Here is a 16,873-nt window from a genome sequence, read left to right on the forward strand (position 1 = left end):
CATCTTATATCACACTTTTTGGTGCATAGTTTATACCATATACTATATCTAGTTTTCATTTTCAATCGTGCTCTCAGGACTATGTTCTATATAACACTGCGTCCACCTACCCTTTTCACGGACATTACATTTTGCGATGGGGTGGAGGGTCAGGGGGTGTTTCTGCCAAGTGAGCCCAGAGTCACAGTCACAAACGTCCTCTTCTTCCTGAATAAAAGTGAGATTTTGCTGCATACTTGTTCATATTTTAAGTAGTTCGCACAGACACACATTTTAAAAACAATAAAGTTCCTAATACCCACCTTCTCTGAACAGTTAGCTTGCTGCCCCATCCACCTCCTCCCTATCCTCTGTTGTCTGAATCCATGGACTAGCCTCCTCCCTCCTGCCATGCATGGTCTGATGTGCTGCCACTGCCCTCCATTTAGCATGATGTACCAGTCCACTCCTCCTGCCCTCCATTGCCCAATTCTATGGCCCATCATTGACCTCCTGCTTAGCCTCTGTGCTTAGCTTGCTGCCCCTATTCTCCTTCCCCCTGCCCTCCAATGTCTTTGTGCATGCCCCTGCTCCATCATTTTTGACCACCATGTTCTATGGACCTGCCACTCCTATCTACTCTGAGTGTTCTGTTGAGCTGCCACTCCCCTCCCATCTGCCTAGCATTGTCAGATGACTGTAACCTGTCCCTGCCACCTCCACCCTGCCTGTCCACATGCCATGCCCCTATCCCCTTCCTCCTGTCCTCCATGGTCCATTTTACTGTCACACCCTTCTGCCCTCCCTGGTCTGTTGTCCTGCAACTGCTCCTCAAGCCTGCCCCGTGCGGTCTGTTTTGAGGCTCCTTCCCCTGAACTCTCTTGTCTGTGCCCAGGTCCTGACCCTCCCTTCTATCCTCCATGGTCCTTTGTGCATGCCCCTGCACCCTCCTTCTTGCCCATCATAGCCATTGTGCTGCCACTAATCCTCCCGCTTGCCATGCATGGTCTTCTGTGCTGCCATGGCCCCTCCCACCTTCCCTGTTTGGTCAGCTAGCTGCCCCTGACCCCCTCCCACCTTCCCTCCATGGTCTGTGTGTATGCCATCATAGTCTCACTGTTGTGTCTTGTTTCTAGTGCTCATCCTGCCTGACCTCCATGGTCATCTTGCTGCTCCTGCCCTGCCCCCTTGCCCCCAGCCCTCTGTTTCCATGTGCAGACCCCTATTCCCTCCCTCCTGGCTTGTCTGTTCCATTGGAATGCCCCTGATCCGTCCCTCCTGACCTTTATGGTCTGTTATGCTGCAGCTTTCTCTCCTGTCTGTCCATTATGGTCAGCTAGCTACCATTGACTCTTTCCCCTCTGTTCTCTGTTGTCCATGTGCATGGTCCTGTCCCCTCCCTTTTGCTTTCTATGGATTGTTGTGCTGCACTCCCATCCCGCATGCCCTGTGTGGTGTATTGTGCTGCTGCAAACCCTGATGCCTGCCTTGTAGGGTCAGTTTGGTGCACCTCTCCATGCCCCTCCTGTCCTTTGTTATCCGAGTCCATGTCCCTACCCCAATTCCTCCTGCCTACCATGATCCAATGTACCATACTAGCGAACATTTTGAACTTGGTAAGAGGCAGATTTTGAAAAAAAACTGGGGTATTGATTTTCCCCTTTGAGTTACATTGAAAAAGAGGAAATTGTAGACAGGAGACAGATCAAATAAAGCCCCTTTGAGCTTAAAAACATTGGACGTTTCCTGGCTGAAACGGGTCTGTTGGCATGTATGGTTGTACTACCACTGCCTCTTCCTTCTGCCCACAATGGTCTATTATATTGCCACAGCCTCTCTTGCCAGTCCTGTATTGTTTGTTTTTTGCCCCTGCCCCCCTTTCCACTGCCCTCCATAGTCTGTTGTGCTGCCACTGCCCTTCCTGCCTGCCCAGTGTGGTCAAATTGTTGCCTCTGCACTCTACTACCTGCCTTCAATTTTCAGAGTCTGTGCCCCTGGCCTCTGCCTCTCAACAGTATCCCAATGAACAACTAGATTGCTAACATCTATATTTATTACAAAAGTGTAGAACGCCTGAGGTCATCTTGATGTAATCAAAACTGTAATACCTAGAGCATTTCCTTTAGAAATTACATATATGAGAGGGTCTTATTTGCATCAAAATTATGGTTAGTGTTCTAAAAAACTAAAATGAGGACATATTTTCTGAGTTTTCAAATAGCGACAAAGAACTTTTAAATTATTTGTAATCTTTATGTTTTTTTATCCAGTTGACCACTTGATTAAATGTTGCACCCAGGGGAGAGGATGTGGTATTACTTCCAGAGCTGTAGACTTTGCAACTGGGGAACCAGGTTGGAGTTTCTGCTTCAGCTCAACATTCTGTGATTCTGGTCAAATCACTTAGGGGCATAATAACAAGCCAGGCGATAAAATTATCGCCGCTTTAGCGGCAGAAAACTGCCGCCAAAACGGCGATAATGGGCTTGATAATATGCTCTATGGAATTCCAATTGAAAACCATGTTAGATGTCCTTCACATCTAACATGGGTTTCAATTGGAATTCCATAGAGCATATTATCAAGCCCATTATCGCCGTTTTAGCAGCAGTTTTCTGCCGCTAAAGCGGCGATAATTTTATCACCTGGCTTGTTAATATGCCCCTAAATCTCCCCATGTCTACAACCAAAATGAATTTGATCTTGTGTGATGTAACCAATGCTCATGTAAAGCACTCCAATACCTGACAGGTCTGCACTATATAAAACTGCAAATACACAAAAAATAAGTGTTTTGCACACTTCTGTCATTGGGCTACATGTGGGCTACATCGGGGTGATATTTGTGCTCCATTTGGGCTCTTTTGTCTCTGGTGGCCATCTTGGGAGATTTATTTGTTATGAAGTTTCCTAATTTCCTCATTTACTGCAGTCTCCTCAGTAGGAAATGCTTTCAGTTTTTTACTTTGATTCCATCAAGAAGGTATTCAGATATGTCACACATTTGCCATAAATTCTGAATGTTAGCACTCTAGTTGCTCATTAGATCACTGTAGTAAAGCTACTGCTCACCAGGGAAGTCTGCTGCTGGTTTTTAAAGTGCATGTTTCAGTCTGCATGTCAGAATTTTGTTTATGAAATAGAAGAGGATTTGAGAAGTCAAAATGTGCTCTAATTTTTCTTTCTGCAGCACTAATCATAATTTCTATGGCGAAATGAACCCCTCATTTTGTTCCTTTGTAAATTAAATGTTTTAAGTGTTACCACTTTATTCCAATCAAGATGGCTTCAGGCGTGCCATACTTTTGTCATAAGTAAGACAGTTAGCGCTCTAGTTGTTCGTTAGAACACTCTGGGACATTCTGTCATTGGGCTATACTTGGGCTACATCTGGGTCATATTTGGGCTATATTTGGGCTCTTTTGTCTCTGGTGGCCATTTTGGGAGACTTATCTGTTATGAAGTTTCCTAATTCCCTCATTTACTGCAGTCTCCTCAGTAGGAAATACTTTCAGTTTTTTACTTTGGTTCCATCAAGAAGGCATTCAGATGTGTCACACATTTGCCATAAATTCTGAATGTTAGCACTCTAGTTGCTCATTAGATAACTGTAGTAAAGCTACTGCTCACCAGGGAAGTCTGCTGCTGGTATTCAAAGTGCATGTTTCAGTCTACATGTCAGAATTTTGTTTATGAAATAGAAGAGGATTTGAGAAGTCAAAATGTGCCCTAATTTTTCTTTCTGCAGCACTAATCATACTTTCTATTGCAAAATGAACCTCCTCATTTTGTTCCGTTGTAAATTAAATGTTTTAAGTGTTACCACTTTATTCCAATCAAGATGGCTTCAGGTGTGCCATACTTTTGTCATAAGTAAGACTGTTAGCGCTCTAGTTGTTCTTTAGAATACTCTGGGAAGCTGCAGTAGAACACAAAGGAATCAACTGACAGTCTCTGCCCTTGTTGGATGTACATGTTTTACTGAGAATGTCAGACTTCATTCTCACATGACTGAGAAAGATAATGTGAATTTACAGAAAATATGCTCTCAGTTTAGCTTATAGATCACCTTCCAAACCTCTGTGGGAAAAGTATGAGAAAATAGTTTTCTCTCAAACATGATTCATGATATCACAGCAGAAGGCTTTTTCACATGGTAAGATCACCTTAGAACACACCACAATTCCTAAAATGAGTATGGTACCATCAACAAATGATTTATAATGTAACTAAAGTCTTAAAACCTTCTATTAACTGCAATGCTTTTTAATGAGGTGCAATCATGTATATTGGTCCCAAGATGGCTGCCAACACTTCTTGGATGAAGTACTGACAGCCAATCAGATCTCACGATGAGATGTGTGGTTAGGCTTCGCCCAGATATATCTATCTTTTTAACTCTAATTTTCTCAGGAAATACTGAACGGATTTACACCATTTAAGCAAAAGGCACGAGTCTGAACTGAGGACTACCTCTTTGTCAAATTTGGTGTAAGTCTGTTCAGCAGTTCGGGCTGTAGCTGCGTCAACAGGTCCTATGGGAAAATGCATGGGGAAAACGCGTTTTGGGACCCCCCATTTTTCTCAGCCCCCGCTTGACGAATCACCGTGAAATTTTCAGGATAGGAGCAGACAGGAGCTGGCCAAAAGTTTGGAACATTTTGCGAAGATTCGTCAATCGGCGCCAACGTTATTCCAAATAGAATGTTGCGGATTTCCTATGGAAAATAGGTCCTAACTATAACTACCTACTGGCGACTGCCAGTAGGTAATATATATATATCTATATATATATGTCCAAAGGTTGCCCAGAAATTGAAGCCGCACACCGCTGAAAAGGTAGGTGACAAACCTTTATTTTTCTAGCACATTGTTTCCCCTCTAGTAGTTCAATCCTTTGGCCTGACGCGTTTCAATGCTTTTGTGCATCTCCTCAGAGGCCGACATGGGGAAGGAGTTTCTTCGCCGCTACACTCCCTCTGCGATGCTTGATTTATTACAATTAGCCTCCGGTGTGCTCGCGGTGTCACGTTTTACATTCAACACTGCATGCTGGGGAATGTAGTCTGTTTAGGCATTTTAAACCCTCCAGTGGGTCCAGTCCCCATGCCACAATTCAGGATTTGTTTAAGTAGCCCTCCAGTGGGCCCCAGACGGGGTACAGTGTGCCAAATTAGTGAGCCTTCAGCGCCGATGCAGAGGGTGCGTTATCCCCCGGCCGGTCCTTTCTTCGATTTACAGGAGGTGCGTCGCTTCCACGGCCGGAGCTGCCGTGTAAACATGTCCAAAGGTTGCCCAGAAATTGAAGCCGCACAACGCATAATGATCGGTTTCCATGTAATGCAGTGTATTAGGTTTAACCGTGCATCATATTAAAAAGTCTGCACATGTAGTTTGCTTATTCATATATAAAGTGCAACAAAGTTAATGCTTATAATGTGATTTTAGAAGTGTGGGTTTAAACTGTGTAAAGGCCTGATCAGATATACGTTTAAAGAGAAAGGCCTGTTCATTTCTTATGTTAGCTAAATGCTGTAGGCCGAAAATGATTTCCCTTGGTAAGGCTTTGGGTTTCAGGATGTTAGAAAATCTTAGAGGAGTGAAAGTTTCTTGTTCCCATTTTTCTGTTGCAGGTGCAAGGACACTTAGCTCGTTAGAGAGACTAGGCCTTTGTTTTAGGAATCAGGATGGCACGAGAAGCCAATATGGGAGTACACCGGAATTTAAGGATGATACTTTCGGCAGAAGCAGGTGCCTGGGACCCAAGGTCAAGATAACGGTCGCTGGATGGTATACAAGTTTCACTGGAAAAGTACTGGAAGAAGACCTGGCTGAAGAGGTGTGCCAGAGGGCGTGTTTTATGTTTTTGGGATTTTGTATTAGGGACAGTGCCCCGAGGGTTGAACAGTTGAGGCTTAGATGGGGAGCTAGAAGGAGCATCTGAGAGTGAGCTCTGACTAAGTGAGTGCACTTCTAAGGAAGTCTTCACTTCTGACACCTTTTTACTCTCTTGCCTGGAAGGGAATATGTTAAGTAGGGATGTCACCTTCGAGATAGAGTAGGGCTAGGCTAACTGATTTTTTTTCAAGCTAATGACTTCCAATGTAGAGACTGGAGTAATTTTCGCATTTCTGATGTTAATGGAATTGATTATTCTTCTTATTCTGAGTCGGATGACTCTCCTGCGTAGGATTACTTTTGTATTCCTTCCCATTTATTTTCTTCACCTTATACTGAGGTGTTTGTATGTACAGTTATTCTTGGTTGTAATAAATTCCCAAAATTGAAGATTCGGAGTCAGTGGTCCTTTTAGAGATTGATTTAGATTTATTTATTATGTGTTAAAATTTGATTTCCTCCCCTCTGCACTATTTAGCAGATAAAAAGATCCTGGCGCCCTGAGAGGATTCTTGGTGATGGTAAGGTAGATAAGAATCCAGCGTCATCAGTGTCATAGTTTTGTAGAGGTATTGATCACATTATAAATCTTTGCACTGAAGAGTAACTCTGTGTACAGGTGACAGTTGACAACTTATGTTCTGCACGTTCCACACAAGTTTGCCTACTACATACTAACAATTGCAAGCAGCCTTGAGTTAATAGACAGAATCATCTCACCATGACAATTTCTATGGAACAAATAAGACTGTGTGCACCAGGAATTAACCTATGTACATGTGCTTGTTTTGCTTCAGAAGAAGGTCTATCTGTAAAGCTTGTACCACAGTATGAAGGATACAGGTAGTATGATCTTTAGCACCTTCAGACTTTGGTTATTTTAAGTGAATAGTCGCTCTTTGGACAAGTTTTACATAGAGTGTACACTGTGCTTAGCAGCTAATTTGTATTACTCTATAATGTATTTGTCATGAGAGTTTCACTGTCCACAAACAGTCTGGTACAGAATAAATTGTCTCCATAGAGTGAATATTGTTTACAGTATTCACTTGTCTACTTATATCAACTATATTTCTCAATGTAAGTTCAGTGACTGACAGGGGTTTGATACAGATAAAAGCTGTCCATACTATGGCGTTGTTTTGAAAGAAATGTTCAATATTTTTAGGAACTCGCCTTGCTCTGAACAGGTGTTTAAAGATTGAATACTGTATCCAATGAGGGCTTCCCATATATCTGTTGTTGATTGTTAATGTGAACTACGCTACCCATGAAGTGTATAGTATATGGTCAATGTGGTACACAACCCACACTTTCTTCAGCTAAGAGAGTTGTTTCTCTGGTGGCATTTATCATGAACAAAACCAAGGGATGCAGTTCCTCTAGGGAAAAGGGGGGGGTTTATTTGGAAGGGGGGAGAGCGATTAGTCTCTATAGAATGCCCTCACACACCTAGCAAGGTGTCATTCTTCATCATAGGGCTGTGCTCCTCGTCGGGCCGGCGCTGCAATGCCCGACGGGCTCCCGCGAAGGGGCTCTTTTTCGGAGATCTTTTTTAGAGACAGCCGTATGGGTGCGTGGTAGCCTGAGCCGCAGTAGGATTCCGGCCGTGCATGCGCCCACAATCTGGCGAGTGCTCTATGGCCTCCAGGCGAACCCGTACAACAATTTCTGGCCCCCAGGGGGTACCGCAACAACGGGTCCACTCCTCTTAGGGACCCAATGGATTTGCATGGTGATGTATTTATAATTTTTGCATCACCAATTATGTAGTAGAGTTTATTATATATTCTTTTGAGCACTTTCTCACCTGGTCCTGATGAATTGCCACCGACCCGTATGGGCATAGAGCAAGAAACATGTCGACCTTCTGATCTCCCTAGGGATCATTATAATCCCTTGGGATCACTTGTTTTTACCTAGGCTGGTATACCATCAGAATAAAATGGTTCATTGTCTGGCAATACCATACCTATTTTAACTCACTACACCACCACTCACTACACTCGTTGCACTGACCCCCACGCACCCATACGGCTGTCTCTAAAAAAGATCTCCGAAAAAGAGCCCCTTCGCGGGAGCCCGTCGGGCATTGCAGCGCCGGCCCGACGAGGAGCACAGCCCTATGATGAAGCATGACACCTTGCTAGGTGTGTGAGGTCATTCTATAGAGACTAATCGCTCTCCCCCTTCCAAATAAACCCCCCCCTTTTCCCTAGAGGAACTGCATCCCTTGGTTTTGTTCTCTATTCCTCGGAGCACGGTGCAGGACCTCATTAAAAAGCTCTTGGTTCCTCCTCCTTTTTGAGGCATTTATCATGACTCATATTCTTCTGAGTTATTTTGTACTTAAATTTAGAGCTCTAAAGCTTTAGCCATTTATAAAGAGAGCAATGTGTACAAAACAAGTTTGGATGATGTCATCAGTGATGTCATTGGAGATGTCATAGAACAAGTCATGATGAGTGATGTCATATGTGAGTTCATAAGCAGTGCATGGCGGGGGCTAGAGCTGCTAACTAGAACTGATTAATTTCTGTGTTTTTTTTAGTTCAAAATGTTAATGTTCTCACTCACAAATTAACCTAACTATAACATTACTTTAACCTTCGTTTTTTTTTTCAGTGAACACATATATATATATAGATATATTTTAACTTTGGTGCCGTTTCACAAGACGTCATGGAACTTTCCCCAAAAAATTGAATCCACCTAAGCTTCTTCACAAGACGCTTTGAGGTAATCCATCAAGAGTAGGCCGAGAGGCTCTCATAGGAAATGTTGGCAAACAATGCAGAAAAAACAATCCATGCTTTTCCCTATTTGTTGTAAATGCATTAAGCCGTTTATGAGGAGTTCGCATTTAAAGAGGTGCTCGGGGTGATCATGAAGGGGGGTTAAAATATAGGTATAGCTGGAATGTTGGCCCTGCGGGAATCCCATGCTATTTAAAATATAAGGGTTTCTGTTTGCTGAAAGAATATTTCTCCTGTCTGCCACTGCGGTTCAGCAGGACTATTAAGACCAAACTATCTAATTGGTTGGCTGCAACCTGAAGAAAAAGGTTGCAGCCATCATTACAGGACACAGGGACTCATTCCTGGATCCTCAACTAGTAAAAAAAATAAGATGGAAGAGTAGGGGAGTCCTGAACCCCTGGAACTTATGAGGAGCAACTGGTGGGACCTCCCCCACCCAGAGGCCAGAAAATATATTACAAAATTTCAGACTGCAGATGTCATGGTACTTGCACGGGACCCAGCACGACCCACCCGTGAGTTCCATGGTACTTCCACTGGAGCTTGCATTGTCTTGCTGTACCATGGAGGTCACACTTGGTCTCGGTATTGTAGGAGTACAACTGTACAGAAAAGTTTTACAACAAAATTAATCATATCCTTGTGGGGTAGAGGAGTAAGAGGGATTGGTGCACACAGTGGGACTTGGCCATGCAGGGCCTGTACAAAACCTGTGTGTGTCACGGTGTTTTAATCTAGTGTGGGCTGTGTCAGGTTCTCTGGCAAACCTCACACTGTGTACAGCCTACCACCATGCGTGGTTGGCGGGTCGGCTAGCTGTGGCTGCTTAGGTGCAGAACCAGGTGACAGGCCAGGCCCTGTAGCCAAACCCATGCCGCACATGGGAAAAGGCCATTCGCAGTGGGGGGTTGGCAGAGATAGGTATGGAAATAATATCTTACTTTACCTTAAAAAAAAACTCATAAATTCACTGAAAAGGCAAAGCTTAAAGTGACGTTATAGTTAGGTGAAAAGTTCAGTAAAAACATAACATTTTAACTCAAAACACCACTGAACATCACCAGTTATAGTTAACCTAATTAACTATAACTTGAGCCCTCGCCATGCACTGCTTATGACCTCACATATTACATCACTCATAACATGCTCTATGACATTATTGATAACATCACTAATGACAGCTGACATGACATCATTGATGACATCACTGTGCATGACAGATATAGGAAATGATTAATGCACTACATCAGCATCAACACCCTGCTATCCAGAAACTGTGTTAAACTCTTTCTCCATTAGGCAGCAGGCGAGATGTTACCTGTGTGGAGGAAAAGCCCCCATAGGCATTTTGCTGCCTGGAGAGCCAGCTCACGATGGCCACCACATTGCTGATGTCAATCTGCGACCAGTCCTCTATGGAGAGGTACCCCAACAAGATGTAGGCCGTGGTCTCGAAATCTGCTGTTTCGGGCTGACTCCAGAAAGAGTCAGACGGGGTCTGGGGAGTATATGCCCAGTGTGTCTGTCCATCTGTAAAAGGGCAAGAAGTCAGACATGCATTTTTATTTTCCGAGAATTTGCAAGTATAAAGCAGCATTGCTATATCAAGAGCATCCATCACTGCCTCAGCTGCCTTTCGCCTAATCTGCTGAAGCGCCTCACACAGCACACGAGTGATCATAATCTAACAAAATAATGAGACAGTAAGTTCATAGATGGTGTTGTGTGGATCTGTGGTGCTTCTGAGAGGAGAATGAGCTCCATGAACCAAAATTGTGGGGGCCATTATTGGGCTTTCAAAATGACAAGGCGCGGTCCTCAGCTCAATTTTCACAGCACTCTTGAGATAATGGGGAGACAATGAAAAGTGTGAACAGAGGACCCCGTCAGTACATGGCTGGTGGCATAGTATCAGCATTTGTGGTTGATGTTGATGTCAAAGAGATACAGGTTTGGTTTGCCACCTGGCTAGAAAATCTTGATCAGGTGATCTTGGTTCAACTCCAACTCAAGGCATTCCCTTTCAAATCAACTGAGTATGTCCGCCCAATCCCTTACTGCTTCTGGCAAGTTGTTGAAGTTCCCTACTACAGTTGTCTTCCAGTTTATCTTGTGTCCCATGTCATGTGGTCTGCCATGGGCTCTTTGGGAAGTTAAACTCCTGGTCTGGCTCCAGGCTTTCTATGCTGGCTGCTGGTGTGAAAGCTGCTTAGTGGTCTATTACCTCCTGCTGAATAAACTACTGTCTCTGTGACGGAAACTTAACTCTGGTGACAAGAGTGCCTGTCTGGAGGGCAGACACCAACCACCAACTTACCCCTGCTGGTGCCCTTGAACCCATGGTCATACCAACTCAGTGGACTACATGTTGTTTCACTTCAACGTATATGAGAATCCAGACTGTATCACTTTTTTTGGACACTCTTTGAAGTGCCATCAAAGAAGGCAGGGCACGAGCCATCTTCTTAGCACCCACTTGATTTAGCCACGACATTCTTCGAAGTAAAACCCAGATCTCTCCGGCATGTGCATTGACCACTTGAGTTATCATATCCTTATTATTATACACTGAAAATTACTGGACAAACTAAGATCTCTGCAGCAGGGGCTTTAACCTTGTAAGATATTTAAAAATGCAGTCTCTATGTGACCAATTAAGTACAACAGAACAGATCTACAGTCACGTTTGTCCTTGTTGCCAATTTCGTTCGGCGCATATTTTAAAAAGTAAAAGTTGACTCTCAGGTGCCAGTTCTCATGACTGTTCCCTCATTACTCCTCCCCTTTTACCTGCCACACCTTAATATCCAATGTATGGGCTCCCGAAGTAATGGTTTTTACAATTCCAGCACTTAATTGGAGTAAATCTACTTCACCGCACAAGTGTGAGTTATTTGTAAAGTGACAGTGAAAGTGTCTGAGAGGACATTTTAGCAGGGCATGAGGATGCCACATTATGTAATCAGGAAATACAAAGAACCTCTGACTTAAGAGAATGTTTGGGGTTTGCATGGAGGGATGAGGGTGAGGGGGGTCAAATGAGGTATGCTGGCTCAGTCTTGTTCTGCCAGGAGAGCAGCCTACCATGCACTTTGTGCATCCTACTCACATTTGCCAGTCTGGCTAGGGTTTGAGCCATGCCCCAACTAAGGCTCTTCCATTCTGCAAAATGCTGTCTTTGGAAGTATAAGAAGAGCTTGTGGCTCAAACCCCTACTCAAATTGTAACCTCTTTCTACTTAGGAATGTGTATATTCTGGGATTTTAATACCGTGTGCATGTCTAGCTTTGCTTTGATTGCTCTCCAACTGGTAGCTTGTGGACTTGGTATAACTTCTGCATTAGGTGCTTTCTCGCCTCCATAAAAGTGTATTGTATTGTATTGTAATTGCAATTGTATAGTGCTTACTACCCCTGATGAGGTGTTTAAACACTTTTTCAGTGAGTAGCATGCTACTCCGGAACCCATAAAGGATTGGTGGTGAATTAATATAGTGAAATATGAAAGTAATTTGAGTGGTGGATATGTTAGTCTGTTATTTGGATTGAGAAGGGTAGAGGAGGGAAAGAAATTGATTGACTGAATAAGACCTGCTCAGTTCACTAACTCTTATTGCTGCTCCAACTTTTATTTCAGTCATTTGGCAGTAACCCTATTTCAAAATGGCTGCACACCTTTTGAGCATGTTAATACTTGTATGAATGGGCCTATGTAGATGCCTACTAGCATGTGAGCTATCCAACCTGCCACGAAGCAGCAAGGCATGCTAAGACATACGTTAGAACACACACATATTTACATCAAATACAAGACATTAATCCTGCTACCCTGCTTACATCCGGCAATACAGAGGTGTGCACATTGTTGGCCATCTCCATGCTCACAACATCACTTGTAACGCCTCACACTGGTGCACTATAACACAGCTGGAAATACTGGACAAACAAGCAACACATGCCACGCACTTCAGCTACGCATGATTAGAACATTATGCAGGTGTTTGTTGATCTGAGAATGTTTGTGCAGCTTCTGCTCTAGAGGGAGGGGACCACAGGAAGACTTAGTTAACTACTCCAAAACATGAGAGGAAGTGATGCCGCACGAAGGAACAGCCGCATACACTATAGGGGACGCACCATTTTCACCTGGTTAATTCTACACAGAGACAGAAAGGAGGTACAGTTGATCAAAGATACTCAAGCTCTTTGCACATGCGCAGTTTGAGGTGCAGCCTCCTGTGTAGAACAGGTGGGTACCATTTACACTCATCATTCCCTTTTTCTAGGGTAGCCCCAGCACAGCAAAAAAATCCTTCTCCCTGTTTGAGCCTGTTCCATTTACACGAGATACAAGGTGAGTCCACCATTATAGCCTGGCAGGTTACCTACAGGGCAGATTTGCACTGGAGGAGAAAGGTAAGAGTGAAAAGGCCAATACCTGAGTGAATAGCCAGAGCCTCTAGTTTTTCGGCCAGCTCCCCCCGGACTGAGTCATCACCGGCCAGGGTGAAGGTGTAGAAGAGAAGTGCGAGGGTATAGACGCTGGTAATGCCCGGTTCTCCTTGGTATCTGTTCCTCACACATTGCAGTCCATTCACCATCATGGGTGCCTGTGAGGAGGAAGCTGGGTGTCAGGCAGGGTGCCGTTCAAAGGAAAGAAGGGAGAAAGGGAGTGCCAGAGCAATGCAGAAAGAAGGTGAAGACTCTAGAGAAGATACAAAGGAGTATGTAAGCAAGGGATTGTGGAAAGAAAAATAGGAAAGTAGGAGGGAAGAAATAATGGGGCAAATGAAAGAAGGGACCAAGGGATGAAGGGATAAAACAAGGGAGGGAGAAGGATGGAATGAAGTACCAGGAAGCAAGGTAGCACAATGGATGGATAGATGAAGGGAAGGAGGACAGAAAGAAGGAAGGATGAAAGAAAAGGTGGAAGGAAGAAAGAATGAAGAATGCAAGGAAGGTGAAAGGAAGGAAGAAAAAACATGGAGGCAAGGCCAAGGGAACAAATGAAGGGAGTGGGAAAATAACACGGAGAAGAGACAGATGAAACACAAAAGCAACAGATATGTATCAGGGAGAGGGATAGGTGAGCAAATGCAAAGAGGAAAATAAGCAGATGTGCTTTGGAGAGAGCCAAAAAAGAGGGTGGAGTTGAAATTATAGCAATTGAAGGAGTAGAGGAGAATGGAGGAAGAGAGATGAGAGATAGAGATAGTTGTGCATGCAGCATGACACACTCACTTGAAGCGGAAATCCCAGTTCCAGGAGGGCAGAGGTGATGTAGGCTGAGAGAGAGACATCATCATCAACACCACCCTGTGAAACAGAGAGGGAAGGAGTATGGGTCTGTCCCAGCTTCATTCAAGGGAAATGACCTATGACCCAGGAAACAGTGGAATACCTTTGTAGAAAATGGCTGTGTTGCGGTGTATTGGCCATGGGGAGGTGCACCAGTGCACAAGGTGGATGTGCTGCTGTGGATTGGCCATGCGCTGGAGTGCCATTGCAGAGGGTGGCTGTTCTGCTGTGGATTGGCCATGGGGAGGAGCACCACTGTAGAAGGTGGATGTGCTGCTGTAGATTGTCCATGGGGTGGGGTGCCATTGCAGAAGGTGGTTGTCCTGCTGTGTATTGACCATGGGATGGAATACAATTGCAGAAGGTGGATTTGCTGCTGTGTATTAGCCATGGGTGGTGTACCACTGCAGAAGCGGGATGCGCTGCCGTGGATTGGCCATGCTGTGATGTACAATTGTAGAGGTGGCTTTGATGCTGTGGATTAGCCTTGGGGTGGAATAACACTGCAGGCAGCAGATGTGCTGCTATACAGGTTACATAAGGAATAAAATATACTGAGGTAGATGTGCTGTTCTGGTTAGCTACAGAAAACATTGTAAAAGGTGAGGTGGCGCTGTTCGCTGATCACAGGTGGTATACAAGTGGAATCGCAAAGCAGAAGATGGATATTCTACTAAAGACGACAACATCAGTTTGCGGGAGGAAATGACATCTTTTTTCCAGAAATGTCAATGTTTTTGCAAATCAACTTCAAACTAAAAAAGTAATATTCCTCACCACAATGTTCTGAAGCTGAACCTTGGTGCATATGTTGGTAACAGGTGAAATAACATAGCAAGATGTGCAAACATTGTTGTCTTCTGGTTGCAGAAGATGGGTATAGAAGATGGATGTGTTGCTGAAGACCATGACTAAGCCTTCCCAAACAAAGGAGGAAGGAGCAGACTGCCTCACATCCCAGCACTTAGTTCACTCAGATGCATTTGTGTACATGCAGTGCATGGTACCACTTCAGTAAGCCCTTCATTATCCACATTGTTTCATTCAGTCAGTGCTGTGTATCTCTAGACATGTGTTTCACAATTGTTGACCATCTTCAGTAGAGAGTAACAAGTTGTTTTAGAGATGCTGGAAATGCTGCTCACAGTCATCGCAGGTCTCTGTACCACACACTGAGCGCAGGTGCGTCAACCAGGTGCTTCCTACCTACCTGCCTACTGCACTCTCCCACACAGTGAGCACACTATCGCAGCAACCTTTGTAAGGTGAGCAATTGCTTATTGCCTCAGAAACTGGCGCCCTCTCACTGACTTACTGTTGCTGGGTCACTCTTGCTCAGCTACCACACAGAGCAGCTCTTGACATTGCAGGTGCAGGACCCAGTCAAGGAGGACTTTGACAGCCCGGCCAGCCTGCCGCCTGCAATGCCTTAAGGGTCAAAATAAACATATTGGATGACATATGGCTGACTAATCTCTGTAAACCTACCTAAAATAAGTCAGTAGTTACACTTCCTATTTCAGCTATCTCCCCATGATCTACCCATTCTCCAACAAAAGACTACAGCCTTCAGGTATGCATGCTTTTGTTAAAGATGCTATCCTGCACACTGGGTTATAACCAAAATCCCTGCTAGCCCCACTCATTGGCCCCTAAACCCTTACCATGTGGGTAGCCCAAAATGCATGGTAGAAGATCTCTCCTATCTCCAGTTCCATGAGGCACTAATTAATACATATCGTGGGTGATCGCTCTATCCTCTGTAGTTCTGGTTACATTGGGACTTGCATAGGAATGTCATTTTGTGTTTCATTAATGACTTGAAGATTGACACATTTGCCTGTGACCATTTGTTCCACACTTCGTACTGATTAAACTTTGGGTTCAAAAGTTCTATGGGTGTAACATTTTGGAGGTATATATACAACATCAGCGTATTAATTTGGTTCCAAAAGCCAGCCCATCCAAATAGACAAATTTACAACAAATTTGACATGAAGATAATTAAATTTACCAACACAGGGTCTAGGCTGCAGGTTACTGGTCAAAATAATTTACATATGTTGGGATGGGAATCCTTAAATGTTGATAGCCAGCATGCAAACAGTGATCACTATTACACAGGAAGGAAAAAGTTACTAACCTGTAAATATAGCTACCCAACGCTGATATCGTTCATTCATTCACATGCTTGAATCACCCAGTTTGTCAAGATGGGAGTTCCATGTTAGTTGTAGAAAAGCAGGGCAATGTTAAACCAATTCTGGAAGACTTTAAACAAGGCCACGTTAAAGGCCCTTACAAATCCCTAGCAAAACCCCAAAGTTCAGCAAGTCAGGCGAATGAACAGTGAACAGCACTCCCCTGAGAGGCCACCATACCTCAGATTATGTAGCATAAGGGTACAAAAATGATTTCAGTGCATGAGCCTGATATGGGAAATGGGGCAGGATAATGCTAGATAAAGCATATGCTTCACTAAATATAGGACTCCATGGTCCATTGTGGTGGTGGTTCATTCTTTGTAGTAAGCGGAGATCTTTTCCCTCACGTGGAACACTGATGATGGGGTGAATGTTGTAGCCAGTGCCTTAAGACAGTGTCTTCTGGAGTTGTTTTGCGATCTGGACTGATTGCTCCCTTTCTCCCATGGTGCCTGCTTCTGGCAGGCCTCTGGAGGTGGGCCCCCCTAGTGCTGTCGAGAGTACTGTTGGCAGTAAGGTTGTTGTGGTATCTGGTACAGCTGGTATCAATAGGTTTGATATCTCCCTCTGTATGAGGGTTGGTCTCTAGCTGGGATTCCTGATAAATAATCATTCTCAGTTGAAAGGCTTACATAGAATCCCACTGTGGCACGATGGTCTAAACAATGGGGATCCTACCCAGCCTTTTCTATGCAATACTGTAGCCCCAGGATATTGTCTGAATCCTATTGACGCA

General features: G+C 44.1%; 1 protein-coding gene across 2 annotated transcripts in view; it reads right to left on the minus strand.

The window, feature by feature from the left end:
- Window positions 1–16,873, minus strand: part of LOC146812807 (alpha-2-macroglobulin-like protein 1) — a 747,116-nt gene that overhangs the window by 123,668 nt on the left and 606,575 nt on the right. For both annotated transcript variants that reach the window (XM_085619917.1, XM_085619918.1), the window contains exons 27-29: window positions 13,877–13,951; window positions 13,074–13,245; window positions 9,955–10,166 (exon numbers count right to left, since the gene is read on the minus strand). In XM_085619917.1, the coding sequence (XP_085476043.1) occupies window positions 9,955–10,166; window positions 13,074–13,245; window positions 13,877–13,951 (459 nt within the window). The remainder of the gene's footprint in view (window positions 1–9,954; window positions 10,167–13,073; window positions 13,246–13,876; window positions 13,952–16,873) is intronic.

The sequence above is a fragment of the Triturus cristatus genome, chromosome 7, assembly GCF_964204655.1.
Source record: "Triturus cristatus chromosome 7, aTriCri1.1, whole genome shotgun sequence".
NCBI lineage: Eukaryota > Metazoa > Chordata > Amphibia > Caudata > Salamandridae > Triturus > Triturus cristatus.